We start from the raw sequence: 11,548 nt of genomic DNA on the forward strand, positions 1-11,548 counted from the left end.
AATCATTAAAGTTGTTGGTATGGGGTGTAGCAGAACATCTACTCGGAAAGCAATTACATTCAAGATCCATTCATCATTAACGTGACGAACCATATAATTAATTCATAACAATCTCACAAAAGAAATCTAATTAAATCAATCAAACATCCCCGATTATAAATTTCGTTTATTTTAAACTCATAATATTGATTTTCAGATTTCCAATAAACGAACTGAAATGAAATAATCATGGTTTCCAAACACAACCTAAACGAGTTTCAATAACCTCTTATTTTCTCTCTACTCCTCCCTTGCAAAACCAAAAAAACCCAACTTTTTACGAAAGTACATTTTCCTAATGCAGTACAATTTTATTTTTTCACATTTTGCGGGTATGATTAGTTCTGGTAAATATGACATGCGAATGATCCACCTGAAATCTATAGTGAGCAGCGTAAGGCATCAATGGATGTGGTCGGTGTCATATGGAGTCCTTTACTTTCCAACAGTTGTAATGTTGTATCTTGGTTCTCCTGGATTAAGCTTCCAATTTCTTTTTCAAGAGGCTCTCTTATCAACTGGTCTTGAGGATGGTAGTGCCCGTACCCCTGCAATTTGAATCGTAGTTGTATACATAATTAGACGAAAAATACGATGACAACTTGAAGGTCTAGAACAAAACTTTTAAAAAAAGGCTTTTGATTTTGAAAAGATGGTTGAAATACCTCCAGATAGCTTAAAGGAGCAGTGTGTGATCCGCCTCCGAGTTTGCTTCTGCTCAGTTCCTGCAATTTTAGTAGAGCTATTGTTAATACCTCAACAGTCACTCAACATGCAAGCATGAGAGTTATGTTATTTCGAGTACTCCTCACTTTGCAGCCGTATCTACACGACAGTTATGGGTATGAGTATGGAATCCACACCCTATCCGGCTATCCTTACCACTCCGACATTCTCTTAGCAAACAGGGTCCTTGCATGACAGGAGTATAGGAGACTACTTTATGAAAAATCTACCATCTATGATAATTAATGGTCAATAAATTTTTTTCACAAACCTCTTCAAATATTTCTCAAATTATAAGTATATATCCTCTTTGTTCCCAAACATGTATCCTCATACTAAGAGTCCTTGTGCCTAAAACTTTGAGCGATGCTAAGTCCGACTTACCTTGAGTTGAAGTTGCAAATACTTGACATGGGCAACAACATTGTCTAGTATAGCTTCTTTGTCACCCTTTTTAAACTGCAGTTTCAGCCAAAGAGATGTAAATTACTGCATAAGTTAACCAGAAACTATAAAATATGACAACAAATAGATGGCATTGTGGCAATCCTGAATCCCCACGACGCCAAACCCCAGTGTATCTATATCCTTCTTCTAACCTATGGGCTACCTGTGGCAAGATGATGAGTTTTAAAATTTAAGACCATTGAAACCAGGCCATTTACTGTATCTTTATTTAGTAGTGTCAAATATTGTCTAATTCATGTCTTCGAGACAAATGGAATCAAACAAAATGGTTGTCTCGAACAATTTTGCCACAGAAATGAATACATTTTAATATTTTGAACACATATCTAAACGATATTTCCTAGAACCATGCCAAATTTTAGGGACTGATTGATCCAAATTCACATAATTTCACGACACACACACACACAAGGTAATTGTGCAGCATAGAGAAAAGTTTAATGAAAAACATGCTTACAGAAAGCTTAGCAACCAACCATAAACAACAAATAGCATAGTTTCTAGATCTATCAATTAGGTCCTCTTGCATTTCAGAAGAGAGTATATGTAGAAGTTACTGAAGAACATAACCCAGTTCCTTATGGAAGATTTCCTACATACGCATAAGCAATCACAAGAGTACAACAATAAAGTGTGTAGGATAATCAACCACTGAAATTTTCACCTTATGTGATCCTGGAAGCAGTTCCTGTAACACATGCATCTTTTCAGCGATGAGAGTTCTGCGATTCTAAACCACAAATGTAGTTATCAGTGGGAGCGCACATGGCAATGCTATTATATATATATAACTAATATCCAAACATTATTAAGATGAGTGGGAACAGTATGTCAGGGACTAACTACATACCCAAGGATAATGAACTGCCTGCACAAAGGTGTTTTATTTACGTTGTATATATCAATGATTCGGGTTCAGATCAAGCTTAACACATTCGGAAGATATAAGGAAGTCATCTATCATGAAACACAATATAGAGCTTTGTTCTGAAGCTAATCATTCAGAGTAAAGCACATAGATAAGCCTCTGACTCTCTGAGACAATCTTCTGAGATTAGAAATGAACATAAGCACTAGGTAACACTCGAATACCATCGCCAAAATTATCAAGAACGTCATTATGGCCCATTTTCGTGTGGGTTACCAACTTATTTCCATATCTATTCTTTGATTCAAACTGAATTTTGACCTTTTCACTTTTAAGTTTTCTACTTCCTTCAACTTGCTCAACATAGGGCATGGGTTTCAGCTACTTCCGCATATGACACTCGAGTGAAATACGTTCAGATATTCACAGAACTTTGCAAAGCTACGGATCCTTGAAAACAAGCTTGAATGCTTGAAACTTCTTAAGTTCGAAAGCACATCATCCTTAGCAACAAAATTCAATAATGGGAAGTGACAAATTCCACCGACACATAGAAAGGAGAAAATAAAACTTTGCGCTAGCACAACTAATGGAAACTAACGCAAGAAGCCTGTTTCCCTTGGCATTGTTTACATGTTTATGTTAATCACCTTCTGTAATCTTTATATTGATGACACGATATACGAAGAACTATGAGCATCAGGTATTATTATGTTAATTTAAAAAAAAAACGGCAAACAAAATAAATGAAGCGGGTTTTCTATGACTTCTTTAGTGTACAAAATGGTCATTCTGGTTTACTTGATTATACACCTAATTAAGAAAGTAAAAGCTACTATAACTTCACGCATTTTGTCTAGATTTTAACTAATAACATATTCTTCAGAAGCAGATGAAAGATAAGTGTGTAATTTATTATAAAGAGTGTCGAGCAAGAAGAAGAGTTGGTTAAAAGGGCTTGCAACAAGGACTGCAGTCACTGCACAGCAGATCACCTGCAACTCTGCAAGACAATTTTGAAATGGCAACTTTTGCAAGTATGATCTTTCGCACAGTTCCTTCCCAGCCGTGAGAATTTTAGTGATAAAGAATATAAATCCACGGTTCCCTTTATTTATTGGGGAAATAATCAGCTGAGTGGCTATAGTAAAATTCTCGTATTTTGATGTTCTAGCAGATGGTTTCATTAACAATTCAGATTACTTGAGAGCGGACACACACTTTTGACTAATGCATCTTGTTATTGGGAATTCGGAGTCAGGGTAAAAGAGACGGCAAAGAATGATAGGTGACCTGCAAGCTACCATAATACAGAAGATTTAACTGGGAAATCTCAAGTTGAAAAGCAGGTGCATCAGTTATGGATACTTGCTAAGCAGTTTTAATTTGCTAACCTAAACAAAGAAAGAAATGGCATCACATATCGAGAATCTTTCGACAGAACAATTTTACTTACATGTTCAACTTCTGATGCTCTTGAGCGTCGTTGGTACCTTTTAGAGAATTTCCTTGGGACTACATTAGATGTAGATGGCTTACAATTGAAAAATGAATCGGATTCATAAGCCTCTTCCATTTTCACCTCTTGTAGTGGATAAGTGTTAATCTGTTTAAGTGAATGCTGTGAACGACAAGATAAACATCAATCAACCGATTCAAAGAAAACTCCTGACAGTAATTATGCCGCATATGCAACAAAAATTAGCTGAAATACATTGTGAAGAGTTTGTAGCAAGATGTCACCTCGGTATGATGGCGTTCCATGTTCATATATGACTCAGTTGAAGCAACCTCATCCTTAGGCACTAGGCAATTCAACTGATGCATAAGAGAATTAAGCGGATTTCAACACACGAGGAATATATTTTTCCATATTTTCAATGGAGCCAAAGACTCATTACTCTTTGGTTATGGATTATAATGGAATAAATCAAAATGGCTCACTAAAGTGGTTGCGCTTCTTTCTTTTGTGAAGTAGCGGTCCTTCAATGCAGTTCTCGACGCAATTTTCATCTTGGGTCATTCGGAAACAGCCTCTTTGTGTTGCTAACACAAGGGTAAGGCTGCGTACATCCGACCCCCCCCTTACCCCGCAATTTGCGGGAGCCATTGAGGCACTGGGGTAATGTTGTTGTTGTTGTTGTTGTTGTATTGCTGCGAATAATCTAACAAAAAAGAACGAATTCCATGAAGGATATCCCTACCATAGATGTATCGAGTCTCCTGCTTCCACTGTTCTCATATGGACAATAGAAAGGAAGTGCAGCTAACTCAACTGGATTTCCATCATAAAATGTCCCACTTCCCATATCAATCGAATTATTAGTGTACGGGCCAAGAAGTGCATGATTTTGTATGCTTTCAGTTCCAATGTAAGGTGCCTTCAAATGGAATTCAGAGAAACCGCTAAAAGCTATCATGTTGTCAGCAGAATCGCATTGATACTCCATATCTTTAATTGGGTCCTTAGGAACAAAGGAATGACTGTTCATGCTATAGTCTAGACTACGGAAAGGTACTTGCTCGTCACAAAACAGCTTGTTTGAGTGAAAACTAGCTGAATTCATCTGTTGAACATTCGAACATAGTAAAAAAAATAAGCTTGTTTAGTATGTGCAAGACAAGTGAAATAAAAGTGCTCTCCAGAGCTTCCACCTCTATGTCTCCATCAACTGACAGCATATTGGAATGATAAGACGGAAATGCAAAGCATGATTGCCAAATTTGATGTGAATATGTATATAATCTGTATTAAGCAATATGACAGAACATGCTCAAACTAAGTTGTGATTCGCTAGGGTCAGACAGATCTGTAACCTAGATGCAATGCACGGAAATTCTGATGACACTACCAAATCATACTATTCTAACATTCTTTATAGAATTGAAGGTAAGGAAGCGATCTCCAACTGAAGTGTCTTCAGTTGAGATGAGAAATGGATAGCGACAAGCGTGGTAAATGGGGCCGTTGGGAGCCGGGGGTATAACTAAGGTGTCAAAACATCAAGTAATTCACGTTATAAAGACGATGCAATGATAATCCATTGTCCTAGTAACCAGTAGCAGTCAGGTACAGCACTCATAAAAACAAACAACACAGCGCAGCCGGCAGCTCCCCGTCCATTATAAACCAGCAGTGAATCTAGAGAGGGGAATTCAAAGAGGAGTGAATCGCGAGAACTACTCTTCCAACAAAAAGGGCTCAAAGATGCATAAATGAAACCATCCTATGTTCTGATAATAAACCCATAACACTTGCATAACGGTTATTGCATGTAAACCTCCTCTCAAGTAAAGAGATGAGACCATCCTATGTTCTGATAATAAACCCACAAAACTTGTACAATAACCATCAAGAAATTTGACAATAACGCAGAAATGAACATAACAGGACAGTATCTGTCATGTCATGAGAAATTTCAGGTACATTCAAAGGTTGCAACTTTGGTTATACAGATTAAAACCGAAATGGGTACAAAAATAATACAACAAAATATAATCTTTATTAACAAGCAACCCAAAATTGAAGATAATTACTTGATTTAATCAGGTATGGAATTAAGGATGGTGAAAAAAAACAGTAAAATACAGCAAAATACCTGAAAAGGAAAAGGAAAAGGAAAAGGAAAAGGAAGGAAAAGAGGTTACTTTGAGCTGCAGACTTGAGAGAAACTCAAGTAATGCTCACTGCACACCGCCACACCGCTGAGAATCAAGTATAGAATTTCTCAAAAATTCGGCACTATATTAGAGTACAGTTTGTCTTTGTAATCGGTTATTTGGTTTTTTTTTTGGTACAGCTTATTTGCTAAAAATGTAATCGGCAGAAGCACCGACTTTTATTTAAGTGCAAAAGGTCCATATGCACGAAGCGTTATTTTGTATAGTCGCTTTAAGACTACAACGCAAGATGGCGACTTTCAATCATACAGAAAATTACAGGTTTCTTGCAAAGTTGAGTATGAGCCCGATTTGCCCCATCCCAAGTTTTAGCTCCGGTTCATTCCTACTCTGCCCATAAACTTGCTCATTTGCTTTTAATATGAATTTGTGATTTTGTTTGTGAATGTTAAATGCTATGGTTACCTACCTACGTGATTAACATCCTTTGTAGAATCCGCTAAATGTTCTCGTAACTTAGATGAAGTAAAAAGATAAAACGAAAAAAAAAAAAAAAAAAAAAAAAAAAAAAAAAAAAAAAAAAAAAAGTTACTCCCATTTCACACTTTCATATGACAAAATCTCCATTGTTGCAGACAATGACACAAATGCCTGTAGAAGAGTGTTCTTCCATCTTATAGTGGTACTTATTACCTGCCTGAATCATTTTATCACAAAAACGATTGCTTAAGAGGGACGAGATGACATCCCTATTAGGCATTAGCCCTCTTGTTTTCATCAGCTTCAACCCTCTATTCACACTGGCACGACATTTCACATTTTCTTATACATATCACGACACTTGCCCACTGCATTTTAGGTGAACACTAAAAAAAACAATCAAAAAATTAAAACATGATTTTCTGAAACAGCCATAGGCCCATAACCAACACTCCGACAACCTACCACATCCAACAGTATCCCATTCAACAGTCACGGCTAAGTCAAGAATCATATAGCTGCCTTCCCTATGGCGAAATTATAGTATTCTTGGTCCTGGAAAGGGGATCAATAACACGGGAACTGTATTTCGTAGAATCAACACTTGCTGTAACATCCTAAATTACTCAAGTCGGTGAAATAAACACAAACATCATACCGAACATAACTAAATTTTACAGTGTGCCAACATTTACCAAGTTCTTAGAGGTACACTACACCCATGGAGCATCCACTATTACTAGCCGTCCTTAATTTGAAACAATAGTCTTCACTTTAAGCAATTCTAGTGAATGATGAAAGCGCTTTAGAGGAGTCCAAAAACTAACGGCCACGGCCACGTCCACGACCACGGCCTCTGCCCCTTCCACGTCCCACAGGTCTCCCTGAAATTTAAGGTAAACAAGACTTAGGCACAGAAATATGCATTAAACCAATAATGGAATAAACTAATAAAGGTGGATTATCTTGGCCATACCTGCAACTGCCTTTTTTGGCTTGATTCTTGGCGTTTCCTCCACAAGCAAAGTTTCAAGATTCAAGCTGTCAGGAAGAATGTAGTATCGAATGTTATTCCCACGAACACTTAAGTGATCCATTGTAATGGGATTTTTCCCTTTTGGAGTGAGTTTTACTGTCTTCAAATGTGTGTTCATGCTAATGTCAACACCTACAAAACAGCATTGGTCACAAGTTAGCCGGTAGTGCATAGTCGACTATTCACTTGTAACTGAAAACTTATAAACAATGTAAGAGGCAGGACCAATAAAGCCTGCGGTTATAATATGCATGAAACAATGTTATATCCAACACATATGTACAAACTACAAATATCAGGTGAGGTTTTATATCCAGGGCCTCATGTTACTGTTTATACGATAGCTAAATAACAGGTGAGTCGATTGAGAATACACAGGTCGTACTTGTATGAAGCGATTGGTAGTGAAACTGCAGTGTGCATACTATGATGACAATAACCTATCATCTGTCCACAAATTTGTCCAACGGAAAACAATTAATTTTGACAAAGAATACATCCTCCGGAACTAGAAGCACATAAAGATCACTCGTGAGTTCAGCTAGTTGGTCACAAACTGAAGGCCTACACTCTATCCCTTGTGAAGGAAGGGAACATGAGCTAATTAAGAGTAGTGAGGAGGGACTGGCTCAAGTAACTTATAAATTTTTTGGAAAGAGCTTAAGTAAGAGTAATGTGTTCATTAATTGTATATTTTGTTGGATTTGCTCCTAAGAAGAAAAAGCGTAATGTGGGGCTACAATACCATACTACTATAAGTCTGTCTGTCGAGATGGTTCTGCTAATCAATCAGCTAAAGACACTCACAATTATGATGAAAAGCAATCAGAGGGAAGAAAAGAGATTACTTCTATTTGGGACATTCTGGGTAGCCCGAAATCGGAGGCAAAGACAGCGAAGGAAGGTGGGGCAGACGAGAGAAAAAGGGAAGTTAAAGGGAAGAATTTGGGAGAAATTACTTCTAAATTTTTTCAACTTCAGAAGATTTTGATTTGTGAAGAAAGTAAAATGATCACTCTCCTCCCTCCCAAGTCCCAACATCCCCTCCCCATGCCTCCACTCCCCTTCCCTCTAAGTCCTCCTATCAAAGTACTCTCTGAGTAAAAAAAAAAAAAAAACTTATCATGGGCTCTAGACCCCAGGAAAAAAAGTTGAGATCGATAAACTGCAAATCGAGCTATTATACCCACACAACCACAATTCTTTATCCATAAACTTAAATCGAGCTGTGGCTGGCTTGCTGCATTGGCCAGCCTCTTTAGGCCAAAGAGTTTCAATGGTCACTCAAAATCGAACATCCTAAAGAGTGCATCACTAAGTACAGCCTCCATTTCCATCATTAAGCTACAAGCATGATTCCAAATATCAGTAGGTACTTATTGTATCATCTGCGATGCATCAAAGCCAAAATAAAAAGGCCAAAGATTTCCCGAGGCATGGATTGCAAAGAACCTGCGATGTTTCTCCAACCAAGTTTTTCCTGAATAAAAGAATTTTTGATAAAATGATAATCCTGGCCAAATTTCTTTAGTGGATTCATTTAAGCCCCGTTCTTTAGGACTGAAACTCTCTAAACTAAAATGAACTTAGCTTAACGTAACTTTAACTTATAGACATGTCCTAACCTGAAGTGAAGTGAAATGAAGGAAAGAGTAAAAATGAACTTAACTTATAACACTAAGCCTAAACTGAAGTGAACTGAAATTAAGTCCAAAAGAAGAGGGCCTTAGTCATTAACATGATATGAAACCGCCAACAGGTGTTAAAATAGCTATAAAAGCCTCTTTTAAAAAAGCTTCCCCTATATCAAAGAGTCAGTCCACTGCATTTACAGTGGTCAAGTTTCTTCTTTAGTAGGAAAAAAAGTTCATGTAGTCAAGGGCGAGTACAAAAACATCCTTACTGACTGAAGCAGAAAGATAAACACAGACAAACTTAAGCACATCCATTCTTGCTTCATCATAAAAGAACTCAAAAAATGTGTTGTCTGGATACGGCTGTACACTGCTCTATCTGATCAATCACAACGCCTTAATTACAGACTGCTAGGGGTTAGCGAATGCAGTCTGTATTTTAATACCATGGCTTATCGAATCATCGAATTACACGTTATATGAGTATATGACTACTTAGGACATCAAGTATGCACTCATATTTGCACAAAACGCAAAACTAAATTTGAATTGTGCATGCTCAACTGCATAACATAAAATTTTCCAACAAGGTGCTCCAATCCTCAATGCTGTCATACCACTGATCTAAATCAATACTTCAAATTCTCTATATGATTCTGAATCACTCTCTGAGGAATTAATCTATCCATGCTGTAAAAAGAGTCTTCAAGAATTTTGAGGATAATTCTCTTATATTGAAGCAATCAGTCAGGAAGGCTAGAAATACATATAAATGATAGATCTAATTCAACGAAAATTTGGTGAGTGCATTTACTCACAGTTCAAAAAATAACAATTTACAGGCTCTAGACATCCTAGGATTAATCCTTCCTAGGGGTAGCAGCTACGAGTGAGTTTCAAATGATGGTATAACGTCAAATCAACATTGCTCAGATGGCCAGATTCATTGCCAAAAACTAAAATGCTTACATAGTTATAAAAAAAATGGATTCAGCTACAAGGGTTAGGATAAAGCAAGACGCCCAGCCATGTCAGATTAATTACCAAATTCCTTCATTATTCCTGATATAGTAAACAAACAGTCTCGACATCGTCACCAAAAAAGCAATCGGAATTTGTTTTTCGATTGCAATTCACCACAATACAGATTTACAGACTATCCGCCTAGTATTATTAATGCCAACCAAGTCAAGAGTCAAGACCACTAATACTTTTAATTATATATACCCACCAAACCATCAAATCCACTCCAACGACAAACGCCTTCGACTTAAACCCCAGAACAAAAGCCGGATCCCACAAATAACTCACACACCCACTAGCCACTACAAGAAATCGCGAAACAAGGCTGAATTTGTGTACTACTAATTACTCACTAGCGCGAATAATCGAATTGACTAAATCAGCGAAGGGTTTAACAAAACCCTAAAATCAATGTCGCGAGCGTAATTAAGTTGTTAATACTAAAAACCGCTGCAAAAAAAAGAAGGAAAAAGAAAAGGATAGAAAACCTATGATAGTGCCATGAACAACAGTGCCATTCTTGAGCTCAATGGAGACGGTCTCATTGTTTAATTTCATCAAAAACCTGTTACAATTAACAAATTAATTACGATTACTGAATGAAATTAAGATTAAAGAGAGCAAAAATCGAAAAATAAGGGAAGAAATTAGGATTACCTTACGAGCTTCATGATTTCGAAAGTGAGAAATTAGGGTTTTGAGTTTGAAGAAGATGGAGAGTGTGTTGTAGCGGGAGAGGAGAGAAGGAGAAATAATGTGAGGACTGAGGAGTTGTCAATATGGGTCTAAGATTGACCCATTAACAATAGATCCAAATATTTGAAACTTATTTATACAACACGTTTTGGGCTTAGACTAGCTAACAAGTCCATTGGATTTTAATCACCATGAGAGCTAGTAGGGATGGCAAATTGGCAATGGATCCAGGATCTGCTCCAAATTCGCAGGATCCGACCCGCATGGATTGGATATGAATCCTAATTTTTGGGATCCGTTGGATATGGATCCATTACTTATAAAGCGGATATGGATCTGGATCTCACCATTCAGATCCAGATCCAATCCGCAGACCCGTTTTCAATAAAAAAAAAAAATTATCAAATTAGTCATTTACTTACTTCACAAGTCATAAGTTTATAGTATAAAAAAATAAAATTTGGTAGTGCATGACGTAACTTAGTGATTGTTACTCCCTCTCATCCAAACCAAAGGTTACATTTGACTTTATTACGCATGCCGAGGTGCGTTTTGCAACGTGAATATCTTTAGTTACACATTATTAAAAATTATAAAAACTTGATATTCTTATAGAATTCATGACGATGAATCAAACAAGATCTCGCATGACTATGTTTTCTCTTATACATTACTAATAATACCAAAGATTATCTACAATCATGAATAGTGCCAAAAAGTCAAATGTAACATTTGGTTTGGATGGGAGGAGTACTAGTTATGCCACTTAATTTGATCACTGACATTGAATTTTGTAAACTCTATGCCACTTCGTAGTTTTAAAAGATGAAGTTGAAATGTTATTGTGTGCGTATAATATGTCACTCACACTTAATATCGCATGGGTAGTTCGTGTTACTTAACTTATAACCCTATTGTGTTGTTTATTTTGATATTGTCTTAGATCCGCATAGGATC

At 36.9% G+C, this 11,548-nt stretch overlaps 2 protein-coding genes across 4 annotated transcripts; both read right to left on the minus strand.

Annotated features, from left to right (window-relative positions):
• Positions 1-185: 185 nt before the first annotated feature.
• LOC141599027 (uncharacterized) lies at positions 186-5,882 on the minus strand. 3 transcript variants are annotated; one of them, XM_074418909.1, is made up of 8 exons: positions 5,750-5,882; positions 4,306-4,668; positions 3,845-3,919; positions 3,558-3,722; positions 1,898-1,963; positions 1,150-1,224; positions 705-764; positions 186-587 (listed from the first exon to the last, which is right to left on the minus strand). In XM_074418909.1, the coding sequence occupies exons 2-8, from the start codon at positions 4,666-4,668 to the stop codon at positions 420-422; spliced, it is 972 nt and encodes a 323-aa protein (XP_074275010.1). In that variant the 5' UTR covers positions 5,750-5,882; the 3' UTR covers positions 186-419. The 3 variants fall into 3 exon arrangements, with proteins under 3 accessions (XP_074275010.1, XP_074275017.1, XP_074275001.1); XM_074418916.1 differs by having other exon boundaries at positions 5,701-5,870; XM_074418900.1 differs by having other exon boundaries at positions 3,558-3,707; positions 5,750-5,842.
• A 738-nt stretch (positions 5,883-6,620) lies between these two features.
• LOC141599045 (small nuclear ribonucleoprotein SmD1a-like) lies at positions 6,621-10,700 on the minus strand. The gene is made up of 4 exons (XM_074418929.1): positions 10,553-10,700; positions 10,384-10,460; positions 7,179-7,370; positions 6,621-7,086 (listed from the first exon to the last, which is right to left on the minus strand). The coding sequence occupies exons 1-4, from the start codon at positions 10,564-10,566 to the stop codon at positions 7,025-7,027; spliced, it is 345 nt and encodes a 114-aa protein (XP_074275030.1). The 5' UTR covers positions 10,567-10,700; the 3' UTR covers positions 6,621-7,024.
• Between the last annotated feature and the right edge of the window lie 848 nt (positions 10,701-11,548).

Source organism: Silene latifolia, chromosome 1 (assembly GCF_048544455.1).
Source record: "Silene latifolia isolate original U9 population chromosome 1, ASM4854445v1, whole genome shotgun sequence".
NCBI lineage: Eukaryota > Viridiplantae > Streptophyta > Magnoliopsida > Caryophyllales > Caryophyllaceae > Silene > Silene latifolia.

Bases quoted from the DNA above. Each gene is read 5' to 3' on its own strand.
- LOC141599027 (XM_074418909.1), bottom strand. From the start codon at position 4,668: ATGAATTCAGCTAGTTTTCACTCAAACAAGCTGTTTTGTGACGAGCAA. The intron at 3,920-4,305 runs GTAGGGATATCC...CTTATGCATCAG, and splicing joins GGAGACTCGATACATCTATG to TTGAATTGCCTAGTGCCTAA. The intron at 588-704 runs GTATTTCAACCA...TTCAAATTGCAG, and splicing joins CTCCTTTAAGCTATCTGGAG to GGGTACGGGCACTACCATCC.
- LOC141599045 (XM_074418929.1), bottom strand. The intron at 7,371-10,383 runs GTTTTCTATCCT...GCTGTTTTGTAG, and splicing joins TGTTCATGGCACTATCATAG to GTGTTGACATTAGCATGAAC. The intron at 7,087-7,178 runs GTATGGCCAAGA...CTTAAATTTCAG, and splicing joins GCCAAAAAAGGCAGTTGCAG to GGAGACCTGTGGGACGTGGA.